General features: G+C 43.2%; 1 protein-coding gene across 1 annotated transcript in view; it reads left to right on the top strand.

Annotated features, from left to right (window-relative positions):
- Positions 1–20,755, top strand: part of hydin (HYDIN axonemal central pair apparatus protein) — a gene marked incomplete at its 5' end in the record, with an annotated part of 121,146 nt that overhangs the window by 40,279 nt on the left and 60,112 nt on the right. The window contains 10 exons of the mRNA XM_084059512.1: positions 493–593; positions 1,014–1,149; positions 3,273–3,437; positions 3,734–3,886; positions 8,576–8,814; positions 9,794–10,100; positions 10,306–10,449; positions 11,207–11,350; positions 14,190–14,282; positions 15,069–15,289. Of these exons, the coding sequence (XP_083915638.1) occupies positions 493–593; positions 1,014–1,149; positions 3,273–3,437; positions 3,734–3,886; positions 8,576–8,814; positions 9,794–10,100; positions 10,306–10,449; positions 11,207–11,350; positions 14,190–14,282; positions 15,069–15,289 (1,703 nt within the window). The remainder of the gene's footprint in view (positions 1–492; positions 594–1,013; positions 1,150–3,272; positions 3,438–3,733; positions 3,887–8,575; positions 8,815–9,793; positions 10,101–10,305; positions 10,450–11,206; positions 11,351–14,189; positions 14,283–15,068; positions 15,290–20,755) is intronic.

Raw genomic sequence — 20,755 nt, 5'->3', positions numbered from 1 at the left:
GGATTAGGGGCGCTTGGGTGGCGCAGTGGTAAAGTACCTGCCCACCACCGTGGAGTCTGTGTTTGATGGGCTGGGGTTGCACCCAGGGAGTGTTGTGGGGGGCTCTATGTCCTCCCAGTGGGGGCTCCTCCCTGGCAGGTGAGCCAGTAGGATACAACAGCAGTACCTGGCAACACAGAAACAAATGTGTGTGGGGAGGAGTTAATTGGCATAATGACTGAATTGGAGAGAAAAGGCGGTAAAAAGCAAAGAATTAAATAAAGAATGTGGATTTGTTTGTGGACTAGGGTCCATGCTTACTTTGCTTACCCTGATCTCGCACTTGTAAGTTGCTCTGAATAAGATTGTCTGCTAAATGCCTGAATTGTAAATTGTACTTGATTTGAGTGGGAATGCCCTTTTATTTTATTAAAGCTCTCTCTCTCTATGTGTGTGTGTGTGTGTGTGTGCGTGCGTGCGTGCGTGCGTGCGTGCGTGCGGCGCTATCTCTAGGTGACGTTGTGCTCCAACACTGTGCAAAGATATAGGCTTGCGCTGGTGGTGGATGTAGAAGGTGTTGGGAAAGAAGTCCTGACTCTGCCAATAAATGCCAGGTCAGATTGACAAATAAGTATCAAGCATAGATGCTATTTGAGAAACCGTGTACTTCATGCATGTGTACATACACTGAAACATTTGTGCTAATTAGCCACTTAGCCTAGCTTGTGCACTATAGTGTGTTCCACTGACTGTGTGTGAAACCAGCAGCAGCCATGTGCAAACACAATTAGAAACCATTTGTTATGAGGTCCCTCTGACTTCACTTGGTGTCTTTGTGTGTTTCATGTCTTTCATACTGCACTGATATAGAGCTAGTCATTTCTGTCTCTCCATTAGTTAGTAACCCTTACAATGCAAACTAAATTGTATGCTAAAGTTTGACTTTGGTTTATTATGAGAATGAAATGAGTATTATTATTATTATTATTTTCCCCTTTCTGTTTTCCTCACTCACTCTCGCTCTTTTGCAATAGGTGTGTGGTACCTGAGGTCATGGTAGAGCCGCCAGTGTTGGTGTTTCACAGATGTTTTCTCGGTCACCCATATCAACAGCTAGTGACGCTGACTAACACCAGCTCCCTGCCTGCCTGCTATGGCCTGCTTGACCAGGTTAATATTACACACACCTGCTGACTGGCTTTGTGTCCATGCTTAGGAATGGGAATGAAACGTGAAAGAGAGTGCAAGAATATTACATCCTACTATAATTCTAGTAAGCTGACGGTGGGTGGGTGGGTGGATGGGGTCTTGGGTCTCCGACCAAACTGCGCATGCGTCGTTGTGTGCCAGGTTTCGCGAGAGAAACAAGCAGCGAGGTCTATGAAAACGAGGCCAAACCAAACGAACCCTATAACACCAACATTGGCCCTAAAACGCTTACAATTGGCGGACATGGCAACACCGACTCTACACCATAGACCCCGCCCACTCTCTGCTGTGGAAAGTAAACACTCCAGATTTGTTTCCCCACACACGATGCACATTAGCTCCATAAAGAACGGTTCTATGTCGTTCTCTTCCAGGATCGGGCGAACGTCCGCCAAGGCTCCGCTGTTTACCCTTTTGTATACATCGTATCCCAAAACTAATGGTAGATTCTAAACCGCACGGATGTTTAAGGTTTGGTCGGCTGCATAATATTTTAGGTCGCCAGCGAAACTACCCGTTTAAATCGCTTATTTAGTCAGCCTGTGGCCATGTTTCCCATTGTAGCCAAACCGGGAGCAGTAGTGGCAGCGGACGTAGGGTTTTTTTCCGGGTTGAATGGGAAACATGGCCACAGGTTTCGCGAGAGAAACAAGCAACGAGGTCTATGAAAACGAGGCCAAACCAAACGAACCCCATACCACCAACATGCAACCTGATAATAATGTCCAAAGCATGTCTGTGTATGTTTACATCCATTACTGTGTTGGCGTTAGTTGGGATTAATGTTTATTAGCCAAACCAAGTTAATATGAGCCGTTAGCGTGATGCTAAGCTAACGGCCGTTTGGCGCTAGCATGCGGCTAACGCTAATGCTAACGTCGTCATCGTGACTTAATCAACGATGACGGTGTTGATGAAACGTTTCATCAACACACTTTATGAACCTTACTGTGGTTAATATTATCAGTGCTACCCAAGTAGTCCATTGAAAAGTATTATTTTGGTGTATTTTGTGTATTGTAACTTGGACACTGTAACTTAATGGTAGCTGGGGCGACGCGTTGTTGGCTCATGGTTCAGAATGCCTCATGGGTATTGTAGTCATTTTCTGCTATTTCGGTTCTACTGTGATAGACTGTGCTACATTACCTGCTGTTTAATTGTGAATCATATATGCTATGAATATATGGTAATACAATGTTTATTTTCCTGTATTTCCAGGTTTATGACCTGAGTCATCTATGACCTGTGTGTCATCTGTGTGTCCAGTACTTTGTACTGTGTTGGTTAAAAAAGACAAAACACGAGTTGTGACAAAGACGTGTGATTCTCTGATTAATGTTGTTAGTGGTGTAAAATGCCATCAAAAAATATACTCAAGCCTGCTGCAGGGCAACAGAAAATAGCAAGCCTATTTTGCTATTTTATATAGCAAATTTTTATATATATACGAGGGGACGCGCGCCCTTCACCGGGTATGGTGAAGGGCGCCCTTCACCGGGTATGGTCTAGTTAATTTAGATCTAAAATGAGGGACTGCACTAGCCGTGATGCAGTGTATAGGACTTTTCACACTACGTTAAGACCCCTGCTAATCCACGGCTAATCCCCCCCCTCCCCCCTCCCCCGAGCAGGGTTATCCCCAAAGCACTGGGGTTAAGATCACTAGTATGAAAGAAGGTTAGGACACAAATCATCAATCCCGGGGCTCGTAAGGCATGGTTTGATAAATACGAGTGTGAAATGAGGCTAAGGTAGCCGTGGGCTTTCTGTAGCCTAGGGTTTACTTTAGCCTAGGGCTTAGAAATGCTTGACTTTCAACTCCAAATGTTGGTTGTAGTTTCCCTTTTTATACACAGTGTTTTAGAGCATGTTCCACCCAGTTAGTTACGGCACGGTTTGTGACCTTAAATGACATACGGTACCTAAAAATCCATTGAAATCCTCTGAACATTAACATTGCAGATTTCAGTTTTTCATGTGACAGCAGCACAATGTCTTACTGATTCCTGTGTGTTGGTGCGTGCGTGCGTTGTGTGCGTGCCTGTGTGTGTTTGTGTATCTGTGTTTGTGCTCACACTCAGGAATATGAGGAGAGACCAGCGGTACTTTATGGCAGTGCTCATCCCAGAGGAGTGATTCCTCCCTCTAGTTCAGTGGAGGTTCCCATATTTCTGCTGGCTAAGGCTCTAGGCAGATTGCAGCACACTGCACCCATCGCTGTGTTTGGCAGAGCACAGACACCCCTGGTCAGTGGCTGTGTGTGTGTGTGGTGGGGGGTAATACACTGTGTTATAGTGCTGTTAGCTTCTTGGCACGAGCTACACAGTGCTTTCTTAACTATTAATTATTGAATGAAACAATTACTCTCCTCTATCAATCACCTTTCTCTTTTTTTCTCTTCTCCTCTCCTCTCCTCTCCTCTCCTCTCCTCTCCTCTCCTCTCCTCTCCTCTCCTCTCCTCTCCTCTCCTCTCCTCTCCTCTCCTCTCTTCTCCCTCTCCCTCTCCCTCTCCCTCTCCCTCTCCTCTCCTCTGTTCATGCAGGAGGTGGTCTTGTCATGTATTGGACAGGGTCCAGCAGTTCATGTTCACACTCCTGAGCTGGACTATGGCAGAATTCCAGTTCTGACCGACATCACCAGAACTCTTCTTCTGTCAAACCAGTCCCCCATCCCGGCCCGCTTTACAGCTCACATGGTGGGTCTCAATGTCTCTCACTTGCTCTTTCTCCCTGTCTCCCATGCACGCATGCACGCACACACGCACGCATGCACGCAAGCACCCACACACGCACAGACATCCATCTAGCCTCTCAATCCCTTCAACAAACACTCACTCCCCCTGCTCCTCTGATTAATTAATTCTCTCTAATTGAGTGTGTAATTAATGAGTTAACTGGTCCAATGCTTTGTTAGCTCCAGAGATAATGGGTTGCCAGTCCAATTGCAATCCATCCCCATAACAAATTACAGCTCAGCAAGCCGACCTCATTTTGCTTTGCTTAGAGCTTTTCACATTATATGAGTTGGTTAGAAAAAACATTATGTCATACCAGGACTCTCCTGTATCAATGCTCTTTATTTCTTTATCTCTTATATATCACAAGTATGAAACCATGGCAAATATAGCGTAGGAACATATTTGAGAAATATTTAAAATTATACCTACTTTTACATTTAATGCTGGACATGTTCCTTTAATTCAGTTTTTATTCAGACGATACCATGAATCTTTTATGACAGTATAGTGTAGAAGCCTGTGTAAAGTTGGCAAGATACGTTTAGAGTTCATCAGAAGCCTCTTTGGGGGTCACAGTGGCTCCGGAGATACAGTAGAGAAGTGGTTCTCAAAGTGGGGTCCGGGGACTCCCAGGGGTCCTTGGGGGGTTCCCAGGGGGTCCCCAGCAAAATGTGTTAATACAGCATCACAATCATGTAACCACTTTATCCATATTTTATACTTTGGCTATTCAAAAATAGAAGATATACAAGCTCACTGCGAGCTGCTTTTTAAATTTTTCTTTTTTTTCTGCAATATTGAAACATTTTGAATAATTTAGATTTTTTTTAACACAAATCTTCTCTTCTGGTGGTCCCTGGCACAAAACATTTTCACATAGGGGTCCGCTTCCAAATACATATCAATTTGGGGGTCCTTGACCTTGACATGAAAAAGTTTGAGAACCACTGCAGTAGAGTGGTCGTCTGGGAAGCAGAAGGCCCCTGTTGGATCCGGGCTCGCCCTGGCATTGTGCCTCAAAGACAAAGTGTCCTCAAGCAACTCACTAAACTCTTACTGCGACAAGCAGGTTGGCGTCTTGCATGGCTATCTTCGTTGTTTGTGCGTGAACGTGTGTGTGAATTAGTGAATGCCAGGCATCCATTATAAAACACTTTGAGTGATTCAGAAACTAGAAAAGCGCAATATAAATGCAGTCCATTTTCCATTTACCTTCAAGGAAATTCGATATTCATGCTAACATGGAAAATTGGACTTGAATGACTTCTCTTACCCCACTCACTTGGATGTTCTATAATAAAGGGTGAAATCATTGAATCAAGAAGAATCAAGAAGGGTTTTATTTGTCAATTACTTATATAAGTACAAGCAGTGAAATGTTGGTGGGACTTTCTCCGCAGAACTTTGACAACATAATGATACGCTGCACAACACAGCAAGGTAATAGTAATAATGAATTGGTAATTAAACTGAATGATGAGGATTTAATTGCTCTTTAGTTTGACTGATTGATTAGAATAATCATTCCATTTAGAGGTGCATTCCCAATAGGCCCTCTAGCATCTTTTGCCCCTAGATTAAGTGAATTTGCTGTTACGACTGTGTGTTGGATAAAGTCATTAAATGAAAAAGTTGGTGCAGAAGAAGAATGCGTTGAAAAAACAGATGTGCGTTGATTTCATGAGCACACAAAAATAATTCTGAACCTTTGTGTTATTTAACATGATGTGTTTTCTAATCAAGTAAAAAAAATCTAATTGAATCATCAGTGCTGCATTGCTCCCTCAGCAGAGTCATCATTTTGAGTAATGGAATTCCACTTATCTTCGTCCCTTGTATTCCTGGCACTGTAAATGAGGCAATAAACTCCAGGGCAACATGAGATCTACAGTTCATCATGTGTAGTGTTTCGTTTCCCCCCGTAAAGATCCTCTCCCCGTATAATGTTGGCCTCACCCCATCAGCGCTGGCTGGGATCCCCTGAGAATAAAGTAGTGACTGGAACCGTGCCTCAATACTGCCCAAGCTGACATCGGCATTACCATATATAACACACACGCACGTACGCACGCACACTCACACATTTGTATACTATACTTGCAAGGACAACAACGTTTTAGGACGGCAATTTTAGCAATCCAGTGTCGCCTACCAAAAATAGCATGTCTACAAGTATAAATGGACTCTAACAAGTGTAAATTGAGTAATTGATTTTAACCCCTAAACTTAAACTCCTAAATGTCTAATCATAACCCAAATTCCAACCTGAATTAAAGCTATGCACACACACACACACGCACACACACACACGCACGCACACACGCACGCACGCACGCACGCACGCGCGCACGCACACACACACACACACACACACACAATCGGGCAGCTCCGGTGCAGCTATGTGACCCTGTCCTCTCCTCTAGAAGCTGTGCAGCAGGCAGCATACGCAGGGTTGAAGGGAGGAGTTTCTCTCCCAGCATTCTCAGGCGTCAATCGATGCCGATGCTCCTAGAATTACATTACACTCCGCTCAATAGGCTGGCAGAGAGCCGCACAAACAGACTTGATGCCTAAAGATCGCGGGGCTGTTGTAGAAGAAACTCATGCTTGCCATTTTCTTCTTGTCATTGGAGTGGGACAGACTGCCTGTCAGGGTTTAACCTAAGGATTCCAGTATTTACCAAGCCTACTGCTGAGGTTTAATATGCTTTCATAAATCATTCTCTGTCAAACATTTATAGGTGCAGTAGGTGAGGCACACAGAAGAAGGCTGTTGCCCAAAATGTGTATTTTTAACCACTTAGACCCTATATACTTAGTTGACAGGAGTCCGCCAGGGCTCTATACTAGGCCCCCACATATTTGTTCCCTCTACACCAAATATCTTCGCCCCAGAATAGGGATTCTATGGTTCAAGTTGTTAACATAAAGACATGAAGTGATCTGTTTCCTGTGCAGCAGCCAGTCATATTTTAAAACATTTAGAAATCAGAGCCTGTGATGTGAAGGAACATACTTAGATTAACCTAGATTAAGCAATAGATACAGTCTCACTATTTTACTCTGTCATTGTTTGGTAAAATGAACATGGTCTGGAAGCTTCTGTAGTAATTTATGACTCACTCAGTACTGTTGTGACATATAAAGTAAATATTTAAGAGGCGAACATAGGCTGTTGCTGGTCACTGCAGTACTGCAGATTTTAGTTCCAACCCCTTGGACCGCTCCTGCATTACAAAGGCAATCGATGGTAATCAACCGGTGGGAAGTGACAGGTTTGATGTGATTATTGGAATTTCAGTCACGTTACTCCTGTCTCCGGAGAGTCAAATGCACCCCCCACGACTGCTCCACCTACTCCTCCTCTTTTGACCCCACCTCTTCACTATGATCACCCTCGTATCGATCCACTCCGAGTCTGTTTTCACCAGCTCAACTCAACCGATTGCACAAACGCTGAGAAAGTGATCTATGACTCTTAAAGTCACTCACTGGTCAATTGGTGCATGTTTTCATTTGCTGTGTGTGTTTGCACCCATGCACACACACGCACGCACGCACGCACGCACGCACGCACATACCCTCTGTAATAAACCGATGTTGAATAATCGCTGCGTCCGACCACGTCCTTTCAGTTATTCCAGTGGCTTATTCTTATTCTGCTTCCTCTGGCCACTCGGCCAGTTGCTCAGTACATTAACACAATTATCAGACGTGGGTTCCCCTGCCGAGCCGAGGAGATAATTCCTCATCGATCAGCATTCGGTGTGTTGTTCTATAGGCAGCGATATCTTCTAGGTTGCGCGGTGGCTTCAGCTGCAGTCTAGGTCTCATTCTGAGAATCCCCATTAAGAGTTTATGTTCAGATCATCCATCAGCAGCGATGCTGCATAGGACATTGATTGTGATGCTCAACCACTGTGTGCTCAGATACAGTACAATGAGCAGTGCAGAAGGGAGATCAGGCCAGACGATCTGCTGAGTTGAACAGGACTTGGAGACGAACTTAAAGATTTACGTCTGTTTTCTCATTAGATTAGGCCTTATTCAAATAAATGCCATCGCTTAGTGATCCATAGAGCAGGGAAATAAAAGGATTATTGAGTTCATCTCGTGCAAGCCCTTTTCTATGGATGCAATTAACTCGGAAATCAAATAGGTTCCAAGAGATTGTAAATGTGAGAGAAAATAATTACCAGTGTCATGAATTCTTTTTTTTAAATCCAATTCCTAAAGTTTCTAGGGTTCAAGGCTTTTGTGTGTCTGGGGAAAAAAAAGAAGAGGCTTGAATGTAAGCTCTGGTTACTCACATGTGACCACTCTACATTCACTGTTTATGAATATCCTCTCCAGCGGAGGAAGTACTTGGTCTTAACTGGGAGTCTGACTGGAAACTTGTGTTCTACACTATATGTGATATTTTACCATCACTGTGTCTAAAGCAGATTTCCATGACATGTATACAGTATTCTTGGTTTTTAGGACTTTTTATTCAGGTTGATAGGGTATGTTTCTGCACTGTTTCTAGCACTGCTTGCAGATGGAAAACAAATGTCTTGAATCTTGTATACATTTTAGCATTGCATATTTCAGATAAGGATGTCACTCTCTCTGTCACACACACACTCTCGCTCTCTTTTTGTCCAGGTCCGTACAAAGTCTCTGTGGCATGTGGAGCCCGGTGAAGGGGAGGTGCCCCCAGAGGGACAATTGGAGCTCAGGCTAGTGGCACACCTGAAAGATACGCTCCCTTTCCAGGACAGGTTGCAGCTGGCCATCCATGATGGTCAGACGCACACCATTCCTCTGTCCGCCACTGGCACCGGCACCACCATCGTGAGCGACCGGCCCTTCGGCCCAAGCCTTGACCTGGGGACACACTTCAGGTTAGAATGGCATCCAACAGGCATCCAACAGCTCCATCAAAAATGTTTACCTCTGAAATAGCATTCTCACACATAATTGAAAACAGTGGAAACTGTACAAAATTGTTTTACTGAACATAAAACTGACATAGGTGTTATGTCATAGGCCAGGGTTCCCCAATAGGCAGCCCGCAGGCCATTTGCGGCCCGCGAGAGGCAACTATGCGGCCCGCGACGACTCCTGTCATAAAAATTAAAAAAAAAAAACTTCTGTATTACTGTTCAAGCAGACTAACAAACACATCTGTAAGTCAATTGTTGATTCTGGACGTATTTTGATTTTCAGTATGTACAACTGGCTGCTGTTAATCTGTATTACTTTTCAAGCAGACTTATTTTGTTTCCAGAATGCATTTTTTCCTTGTGTGACCCTCAACACAGGATTTAAGAATCCCAGACCTAAAATAACACAGTGTCAAATTAGCTCTATTAGAGAGAAAAAACGATGCCCCTGACCCTCGGCTTGGTACCCAAGACATAATTTGGCCCTTGGGGAAAAGTAATTGGGTAACCCTGTCATAGGCTATAAAATGTTTTGATTTACCTAGTTAAGAATAGGTTTCACAGACCTCTGCCAAGGTGACAGTTACTTTACTTTGTTTGTTTATTTGGAGGGGAGCGCAGTGCTTCTAGCGCCATGTCCCTTTTGGCCAATAGCATTTGATTAAGCATTAATCAATTGTGACAGACTATGCCCACTGCCACACACCCTTTCGACCAATCGGCGTGGAAAGTTAATTAGTTCTTCCTTGGACCATGCAGGACCAAGCATTCCACCATGTTTTGTGCAAATCCATTTATAACTGCTTCAGATATCCTGCCAACAGACAGACAGGCAGACAGACAGACAAATGGACAGACAGGATGAAAATGATAGGACGATCAATGAAAGTTTAATTAGCATGTGATCTGCTGTCTCCTTTTCCCTGTGTGTCCTAAGCCATGGGCCATGTCAGTACCACTTCAGGCTGACCAACCATGGCCAACGTTTACACCGTTTGTACTGGGCGACTGACAACTCCCCTCTATTCCCTGGTCGAGCCTCCCTGTCAATCAAGACCTCCAGAGAGGAAAACATCTCCCTGCCACCCATCACACCGTCACGAAGGGGAAAGGCTTCTGGCCGGGGATTCCTGGCACATTCCACCAGAGACAAGCCCGTGTTCAGCCTCAGCCCCTCTCGCGTGGAGCTATTCCCAGGCTGCTCTGTTGACATGGTGCTGACGGGATCCTCAGACTCGCCAAAGGTAAAAGAAACAACAACAATAACCATACAAACATGTGAAAACACACTCTCCCATGAACATTTGTTTTTTGGTCAGTGCTAGATTGGACTTAATGTGTGAACTGAACAGTGGTTAAGTTGTTTTACCTGAGATAGCGAGTGCTTGCTCAGAAGGTAAATAGATGTACAGTATCTTCCAGATAACTAGATCATCTTATCTGTGCCAGGTGGTGCATGAGCGTCTGGTGTGCCATGCCATCCTGGGTCATCAAGGCCGCTATGAGCACATCATGACCGTGGACATCACCTGCTGCTTTGTGACTCCTGTTCTAAGCTTCTCCTCCAGGCAGCTCAGCTTCTACATAGAGAAGGTTGGTCAAAATGACGTGGCTCTTGCCAGTATATACTGTACAAGAATAAATACTGGTCCGGTATCTCCAATTTTGCTGAAAGGCTGTATAACACTTAAAAAGAAAAATCTAGAATGATAATTGAACCACTTTCAAGCTGCCGTGCTTATCTTGGCACGTTTAAAAAAAATCTTACATTTTCAAAATGTGTTTATTTATTCTTAACTCACAACGTGTTGCATCATGATGCATTGTGAGCTCATATATTTTAGCTTTTTTGTGGGCTGAAACGTCCGTCATATGATCTGCTGCTGTGGGTGAATGACTAAAATAAACAAGAAATCCTAAATGGATTCAAGTGAGTGCTGGTATTCCTTTCTAAGAGACTATTTCTGCCAGAACCGTGCACCCGATACACATGTACTGTGAACTACTCGTCTGATGAGTGCTTGCTTCTCTCTCTTTCAATTTAACCATTTAAAGCCTATAATACTTTATTGACCAGGGTCCCTCAGGGCCAGGGGTCCGTACTTGGCCCCCTCTTTTTTTCCCTCTACATCAAATCTCTTCACCAAAAATAGCCAATCTACTGTAAGCTCTTGTAGATCGGCTATTTTAGCCGAATGTTCTATTTTCGCTGAATGTTCGTCTATTATTACATGCACAGAATAGGGACGCTAGGGTTCATGTGGTTAAGTGGTTAACTCTATCTAACATTGTAAAAATGTACCCGGCAGGACACTGTATGTTTATTTATTATTATGTTTGAATTGTACAGGTCCCAGAAACAAGCCTAGTGCCGCTGTACGAGAAGCTGGTCTTGAAGAATGTGTCATCCTTGGCTCTGACCATGGATCTGACCCTGGCCGAGCCTTTTTCTCTGTGTGACACCCTGGAAGACCCCACACCAGTCACCACCAAGGTACAATACCCTCCACCCCTCCCTTAGGTATTAGTCTTCGTTTCCATTGACAATAAAAAGCACAATCAAGGATGGATATTAATACATGAACCCTAGTATCCCTTTTCTGGGCCTGTCATTATAACCAAACATTGGGTGAAAATGGGTGCAGATTTGGGTTTCTTAGCACATATTTGGGGAAAGGTATGTATATACTGTATAAATCATGTTATTATGGATCTATTATGTACAAACAAATAATAAACAAGGATAATAAAATAATACTGCTAAGTAGCCAAGTATAACATTCTCTCATTCCACCTGTCTTTTATCTTCACTTTCTGTTAATCAGGGCCATCTACCTTTCTGTAACACCTCACTCTATAATCTCACTGTGTTTGCTATAGCAAGGAAGTTCAGTTTCAATCCTGTCACACCTGCATGGTTTTCACTGTGTCAATAGAAATAGAATTAAACTCTGGACTACCATTGGCCTAGTCCTTGTAGAATTTGAAGTCATGCTTCATCTTTCACTGTAATCCGATTTGTGCTGAGCTTCTATCAGCAGTGCTTCTCCGCGCTGCATTTCCTAAACCCGGGATTAACCTTGGACCGCTGTTGAGTAGAAGGTGTTACCAAGGGTATATTGACTGATATCTCAGAGTAAATTCACATTGTTTTCAACAGGGAATGGCAGTAATGTTTAGAGGGATAAGATTATGTCGTATTTCCAGTGTGTGTCCATGATGTGATAAGGAAAGCATAAGTGCAGTTGTTTGTGATGATATTGTACAGTAAGGGGATTCTTTTAAATACCCAGTAATATGAATACAATACAATTTATAAAAGCATGTAATTATATATTTGATGATAATTCTAACAGCCCAAGAAGTCACAAACTTCAAGCCCAAAAAGTTGTGTGCTCAAAATAGCACGAAGTAATTTTTTTCTGGTTAAGTAATTTTTTTGTAAATGTACTGTGAAATTTTGATGAGTAAGCCTGTGCCCAGGGGGTAACTTTCTAAATCGGATTTCTCAGCAGGCTGGTGGCTCTGCGCTGGGGGCTTTCATGGTTATGTGTGTATGAAATTCTGACAGTTTTCTTTACCTTAGATTAGCCTGCTTGCAGTTCAATTGACAAAACCCCCTCCCCCTCCAGAGCTCTGATAGAGTTCCTACCAGCTATGGGTTGGGATGTACACATTTGGGCTGGTGCCTCCCTGATAGATCTCCACACAAAAACGTTGAAGCTATATACCCAAGAATGTGTCATTAAACAAAAAAAAAATATCATTGTATATTGTAGGGATGCACCGATATGGAAATTCTTGGCCGATACCGATGTTTAAAATAACAATTTAGCAGATAGCTGATACTGATACCGATATTTATTTATTTAGTTTTTGGTGTGATTATTTCTTTGTGCCAGGGAAACTAATAAATCTTCATTATAAGAAATAACTGTTCAGAATCTGCAGAAACACAACATAATTGCCTTGATGCAAGTAACATTAACGAGTGTCAACGAGCTTCAGCTGGACAGTGACGCACACCTCAGCTGCGCTGAACTGAAAGTGACTGGAGTTACTGTAGTTAAAAAAATATATAATGTTTACTGTGATTATGGTAAGCTTGCATTCCATATCACAAAACCTCCTGTAACTTTAACCAGAAAACAAAAACAAATACAAAAATAAAATATAGCTGCAAGCAGCGATAATACGGGGACAGTGAATAGAGAGAGAGAGAGACATGGAAACGGAATAGATTGAAGAGAGAGAGAGTGACATGGAAACAATAGATTGATGAGAGAGAGAGATGGAAACATAATGGTTTGATTGGACATCTCAACCTACTGCCATTAACAGGATTCGAACTCTCAACCTTCAGACTAATAGGCTGCAACACTACCTATAGTGCTATAGCTTTGTCCAGGCTGATATTGTCTGTTGAAGATCATAAACTCTTGCCTTCTTTCATGAACCAAGCCCCTGTTTCACTAACACTAAGATCACTCGTTCACAAACCATTTACCAATGAAGAAATTGTACATCTCCTCAGAACCAAAACTAGTGAAAGTAGCCGATCTACAAGCTCACACACCATGAAAAGTTGTGAGATTGTAGATCAGCTATTTTCAGATAAAGTATGTCATACGTTGAAAAAACGTACTCTCAAATAAGCATTTCAGGTTATCTTTACCATTTGCACATGTATTCATTGATACAGTCATGTTGTTTGCAATTCAACTTAAATTAAGTCTACATCAAGTGAGGCTTGAACTGGCGACCTTGAGATTGTGAGGCATTCATTTAAGGGAGACGCCATTGGCCCAACAGACAAGTAACTGTGAAAAAGGAGATCACACAGATGATACAGTTTCACGCAAATAGCTGAAAAATCCTGGGTTTAAGTGTTTTTCAAACTGCTCAAAATTGCGGACAATCTAAGGGCGGAGCTTAATGGTCAAATCGATACGTGTGTTCCTCATGAGTCAAGGCACATGTGTAAGCAAGTTTCACGACTTTCGGCCAAACGAGGCATGACTTATGCCTGTTTAAAGTCTGCATTTTCAAAAAATTGCTATAGCGCCCCCTTTTGGCCAATTGGAGTAAGATTGGTTTCAGTGATATTTGGAATGACCCTGTACATTTCTGCAAAGTTTCAAAGAAATGTGAGTCTGCATGTATGTTTTAGGCACAGATGAATAATTTTCATAAAACTGTAATAGTTAAAATCTATCTCCTCCTGGGATTTTTGAGCATATACCAATGCTGTTCTCCCGAAAGTAGGCTAATAGAGATGATAATGAGTTTTATAGAATATCTCTGCAGTACTGTATGTCATTGTCTCCCTTCAGGCTATGGTCCTCCAGGCTGGGATGCAAGCTGAGGTGTGGGCGCGCTTCAACCCGGCTTATCGTCAGGATTTGGAATCACGCGTGGCAGATGAGGTTTTATTCATAGTTTTTTTTAATATATTTGACTTTCCTTTCATAACATTGTTCTGACAAAATAAACCGTATTAAAATGAGATTATATATATATACACGATTTTCTTTGGTTATAATAGTTTTCGCCCACTGATAATTGCCATTATGGTCAGTCAGTGCATAATTGGATGAAATTAATAAAGAAGGCATGTATACTTTATCCATGTTTGCCATGTACAGCAGTTTCTGGTCACATGGCCCTTCACAGAAGCCCAGCTATTGAATAACAGAAGTGTCTAAATCAGTGTTTCCCAAACAGTTGGTCGGGACCTATTTGTGGGTCACAAACACATTTTTATGGGTCACGAGTAAATATATGTTATTTTTTGTTTCCTACATTTTGTTTTTATTATTATTATTATTTCAAAACATAAAAGCAACATTTTTCAAGAATTAGAAACAAATTCAATGATTTTTCAAAATAATTTCATAAATATATTTTTTTTATAAAAAAAATCCATAAATTAGAAAACAAAATGTTTAAGAAGTAGTGAAAACAGCCGCTCTACAGTACAAGCTCACAACGTGTCGCATCGCAACACATTGTGTGCTTGTAGATCTGCTATTTTCACTAGTTTCAAGGATCAAATTTCTCTTTTGGGTCTCAAGCTAAAAACTTTGGGAACCAGTGTTCACAACGCGTCGTGATGCGACGCGTTGTGAGCTTGTAGATCGGCTATTTTCAAATAGCCAAGGTTTAAAATAGGCTTGGCTTTGATGAGCTCTCTTTTCTTTCGGCCTTTCCAGCTCCTCCAGGTGTGCTACAGGGAACATCCCCAGCAGGACATGGTGGGGCTACATGGAGAGGTCCATTTCCCCAACCTCCATTTCTCTTCAACCAGCCTTGACTTTGGCTGTGTGCTCAACTGCACAGAGATCCAGAGAGAGCTCACAGTCACCAACTGTTCCCCACTGCCTGTATCCTATCACTGGACTTTCCTGGTGGACCAGAAGCAATACATTATAAGGTACTGCACACACATTATACCAAGATGAAATGACTGAATGTTCCACGTCCACCATGAAACTACACCAACATGCACCAGTACTACTAATACTAATATAGTGCTGAGGTTAACTAATACTGATACACAGATTTCAATAAGGAAAGGCCTCCCTGGTCAACACTAGAAAGAGCAAAAACAGTAAACAGCCTAAAATAGTTTTGCCTTGGAGTGCAGGCTCAATAAAACACTCTAGCAATTATGTTAGGAGAAGAACAGATCCTTGACTAATTTTCAGCCCCAAACCAAAATTTATAGCAATCTCTGTGCTGCAGTGTAGCCGTTATGATTCGCCTTGGTAGAAAAGATGGCAATATTTTATTTGGCACATTACCTCGATTATAAAGTATCCCCACGAGAATAATACTATGCAGTCTGCTGTCTTAAACTAGGACTTGAGACCAAAGCAGTTTGCAGCTCTACTCTGGTAGGAGAGACATGACGGGAGTTGCTCCCATGAGATCCCCCATCTCCTGGAATGAAGAGGGACATTTCTCATTGGGTACCAAATGAAATGAAAATAAATAGAAAAATAATTCTGTCCTCCGTTCTATCTGTGTCATGCCCCTGGCATTTCTGGAAAAATTAGACAAAGCACACTATATCGAGCAGCACAGCACTCCCAGCCATAACTTTAACCTGAAGTAGAAGCCAAATCCATTATAATGTCCCTTGAGGGAAGCCAGGTCTACTGATTCTGTACCTTGCACACATTACAGGCCACCTCGTTCACCAGCCTCGCCTTGGCTAACCTCCTCCACAGGACAGGCTGTGAATACCACAGCAGTCCACACTCTGTGGCCTTGAAGCAAACTGCTGCGGCTCTCCAAGATTTATCACCCCTTCCCTCCTCTTTTTCCAAACTTATCTTTGCCTTCTTTCTTGACCCCCCCCTCCCTATTCATCTCTCTCTCTCTCTCTCTCTCTCTCTCTCTCTCTGTCTCTCTCTCTCTCTGTCTCTCTCTCTCTCTGTCTCTCTCTCTCTGTCTCTCTCTCTCTCCAAATTTTGCGAAATAAATAAGCAGCTAGGTCTATGAAAACAAGACCAAAATAAGTGACTTGGCCACATGAGCATCGTATATTTGAAAATAGCCGATCTACAAGCTCACAACGCGTTGCAACATTTCCAGATTTTTTTTTTTATATTTGGATTTTTGTTTTTACACTTTAGCAACGCAAATCTGGTACAGGGCTCGCAAAATACTTGTAGATGGGAGGTCCTTCACATCTTCACATGGCAACACTGCTCGCTCTCTCTCTCTCTCTCTCTCTCTCTCTCTCTCTCTCTCTCTCAGCGGCTCTACAGCTAATCCTCATCCGCTTTCTCCTATTCCTTTTTAACTTTTTAACTTTCTTCTCTATCCTTTGATTCATCCTTCTATTCTTCTATCTAGATTATGACCTCCGTTTAAATCCGTTCGTCTCATAGGCCATCCTCCTAATTAAATGATGACCCTGCTCTACTCTGGCTATAATGCTTGCATATGCATGGATTGTACTCAAATCACATGCACATAATACTGTACAGTACCCCCCCCCCCCATCCGTGCCCCCCACACACACACACACACACACACACACACACACACACACACACACACACACACACACAGAGCCTGTCTCTGTCTCTCTATCTTACAAAATGTATGCAATCTGGCCCTGTTGAGCTAATTACACTCCTATCAGTAATTACACCACAGCCCCGAGAGAGAGAGAGAGAGAGAGAGAGAGAGAGAGAGAGAGAAAGAGAGAGAGAGAGAGAGAGAGAGAGAGAGAGAGAGAGAGAGAGAGAGAGAGAGAGAGAGAGAGAGAGAGAGAGAGAGAGAGAGAGAGAGAGAGAGAGAGAGAGAGAGAGAGAGAGAGAGAGAGAGAGAGAGAGAGAGAGTTCTACTTACTCCACTGAGAGATAGAGGTGGTTCAATACATTTAAATCACGTTCCATTCCACAGTGACATTAAACAAACCCTAAGAAAGTAACTATGAAGGACTGTATATGAGAGTCAACTCTGGTCACATTATCCCCGCCAGGCCAGAACAGCCGAAGCCGAGGGATTATGTTCCCTGTGAGTCTTTCCGTCCGTCTGCTGTTCGTTTTTATACTCCATACCCTTTTCCTGTAATTGCCTTCACAATTTTGGGGGCGGGGACAAGAAATACCATATATCATGAACACAACATCCAAGCATACCCAAATTTGAATTACATGTTGAGTGGCTTCTCTAGACACCTCCAAACGGCTTTCACTTCTGCCCAGAGAGGCCGCCACAAACGCAAACAGTTGCACCATCTGTCATACAAACTCTATGTCCCCCACATCTCCCTCGTGTCTTGATGGCTGCACCCTACGACTGACACAGCCTAGATAGGCAACCCGGCCTGGCAGGGATCTGCACTCTGAGGAGCGCACTTTTCTAGTTATGTGATTGTGAATCCATCCGAAATGTGAATCCAGAGACTAAAATAGGACTAAATCTACATGATGGAAGTAGGATATTTCTTCCCCCAGCCATCTGTTAAGACTGTAAAACTGAAGTGGTTCTCCCTGTGGAAGGGAGCTTCATCTGTGTCTGGGAATCAAACTCATAGACATTTACTCCTATGTTTTTAACCGTGGGGGCTATCTTACAAGACAAATAAATATTGTTTTAATGAAATAAAAATGTTTATATATTTAGAAGTACTTGCTGGTTACAGTACTATGTAGATACTTATTCTACAGTGCACGATGGGGAGAAATAGCATTTGACCTACAGTAGCATGACATGTGCCACACAATACTTTCCTGCAAAGTATCACATGGCTTACATTTCTGTTATTTTCTGATTGATATATCTTCTTACAAGAGATCACAGATGAACTACAACAACACGTCTTTTACCTTACAATGCTTCCGTCTGATCCAGGTTTGCTTGAAGAGCCAGAGGTGGGTGATGGCAAACCTATCACTCAAGAGGTTAACAGAGAACTGGGCTGGTTACATAAAATTAAACACCAACTCTAAGCTGGACTCTAACAGGTAAGGTCAGCTGTGTGTGTTTGTGTTTGTCTGGTGGTTTTATGGCTTTATATATATAACTAAAAAGAATGGTCTCTTCAGGGGCTGCACTTTTGTAGATGCAACACTGAACACTTCTGAAAACTGTAACCGACATCTTTTAGACACAGATAATAGCCAAGCGTGACTGGCTGCCCAGGGGAAAAGGGTTGTGATCCACAAAGCACCTTAATGTAACAACCAGAGGAGATGATTCACGTGGATATATCCCAATCAGAAACCATGGGGCAATGGCAATGAGCTTGTGGCACTTCACATGTGCAAGGCTGCCTATACATCTCTGGGAATATGGTGGATTATTCGAAATCCCACACTGACCTCCAAAGAGTCATCAAACAGACAAGCAGGAGTACAAGAAACGTGTGGAAGATTAACTGGGGGTTACAGAAAATACAGGACTTCAGAGGAGTCAGTTGTGTACACAGCCCCTCAACCTCCCTCCCCGGTGAGCTGAATGCCTTTTTTTTTGCTTTTGGTTGAGGTCAACACCAACAAACCGCAGAGGCTGACAAGGCTGTTGTTCTTGCAGGCTTCAGGATGTCCACCATTGTGCCTGTGAGGAGAGTTAGAAGGTAACTTGTCACTCAGACAAGTTACCTTGTAACTCTCCTCTCCTCTATTGTCAGTATGCTTTCAGAGGTTGGTGAGGGACTGCGTTTGTTCCCATGTTAACCTGCCCCATGGCAGTTTGCATATCACCAAAATAATTGCCATGGATCTTCACACTGCCCTTTCTCACCTGAAGTAACTGTTGTATGCTGTCTGTGGACTAAGTACATGTTGATTGTTTAACACAATAGTTCCTGCCAAGCTTGATACAAAACTCAGAGATTTGGACTTGACTATGCAGCTGAATAATGGATTTCCTGTCGGGCCGTCGCCAGGTGATGAGAATTGACATTTGACAGCACTATGCCAGAAACACCGACCTTCAACACAGGGCTCCCTCAGGGCTGCATACTGAGCCCTCTCCCCTACTCCCTACACACACAACTCGTTGTTATGCCAATTCCTGATTTCCCCACACACTTTCCTGTCACTGCTGACCCCTACTGGTTGGTATTTAGATGGGGGGTGGTATTGAAACCACATGCCTCCTCCTGCCACTTCTTTTCTCCTGCCAGTGAGGAGCTTCACTGGGAGGACACAGCGCGTTCGGAGGAACACCCTATTCCTCATAGTTAAACACCCCTGTTGACAGGCACCCTGAACAACCTGTAGGTGTCGCTAGTGCAGCAATAAATATCGCCCTCCCACCCGGCTTCTCTCCTATGGACGTATGGACGCCCGGGCGGGCCCAGCCAAGCCGGATACACCACAGAGGATTCAAAACAGTCGTCTCTACCCCTGGCTGCCCGAGCACACTGTGCTGTCGTCCTTTTAGACTAATAGACATATAGTAGAGATATACAAATCCAACTTTATCTGTCAGCTACAAAGTTGCAATGATCTCTCTCTCTCTCTCTCTCTCTCTCTCTCTCTCTCTCTCTCTCTCTCTCTCTCTCTCTCTCTCTCTCTCTCTCTCTCTCTCTCTCTCTCTCTCTCTCTCTCTCTCTCTCTCTCTCTCTCTCTCTCTCTCTCTCTCTCTCTCACACACACACACTGCAATCCCATCAGCAACTATCTTCGGTAGTAATCAGATATATACAGTATAACCCCCCACCCTCCCTCTCACTCTCTCACTCGATGACTTTTCATCTCTCTCTCTCTCTCTCTCTCTCTCTTTCTGGTGCTCCCTGTCTTTGCTGACAGATTGCTGAGAGTGAGATGTTCTTTGTTCCTCTGTCTTTGATGTGTAGATTATTAGTGTGCTAGAATGAAAGTTCACATGCGCACGCACGCACGCACGCACACAGACACACACACAGACACACACACACACACACACACACACACACACACACACACACACACACACACACACACACACACACACACACACACACACACACACACACACACACACACACACAGTTGATTGAACTGTTCCATCAGTCTAGAGCATGTGTGGTATCTGTCCTTTCTTTCACTGAGCGTGTGCAAGAGGAGGATGTTTCTTTTGTGAGATGAGTTCTTGCAGACTCATCATGTGCTGCTATCTCGCCATCTGCTCCTCTGTCCGCATCAGTGGCGCTCAACTTCTCCTGAGACCTCCACAATATTATTTAATTTGAGCCAAACGCTCTTTGAGAGATCTTGTGGAGTTTTCATCATGCAAAAATAAATGTGCCCTATTATTTTAGGTCTCAAACCTACAGTATGGCATTTCATGCAAGAGCGCGTCTTGGAGTATTTTTGCCTGGTCTGTGATTTGTTGGTGCTGAGAGCAGATTCTGGATGTTGACCCAATCCCTGACAAACACAGGTCTGCACCA

The sequence above is a fragment of the Gymnoscopelus microlampas genome (assembly GCF_963454915.1).
Source record: "Gymnoscopelus microlampas genome assembly, chromosome: 6".
In the NCBI taxonomy this organism is placed as follows: Eukaryota; Metazoa; Chordata; class Actinopteri; order Myctophiformes; family Myctophidae; genus Gymnoscopelus; species Gymnoscopelus microlampas.
This window is presented reverse-complemented; position numbering and strand designations above follow the sequence as displayed.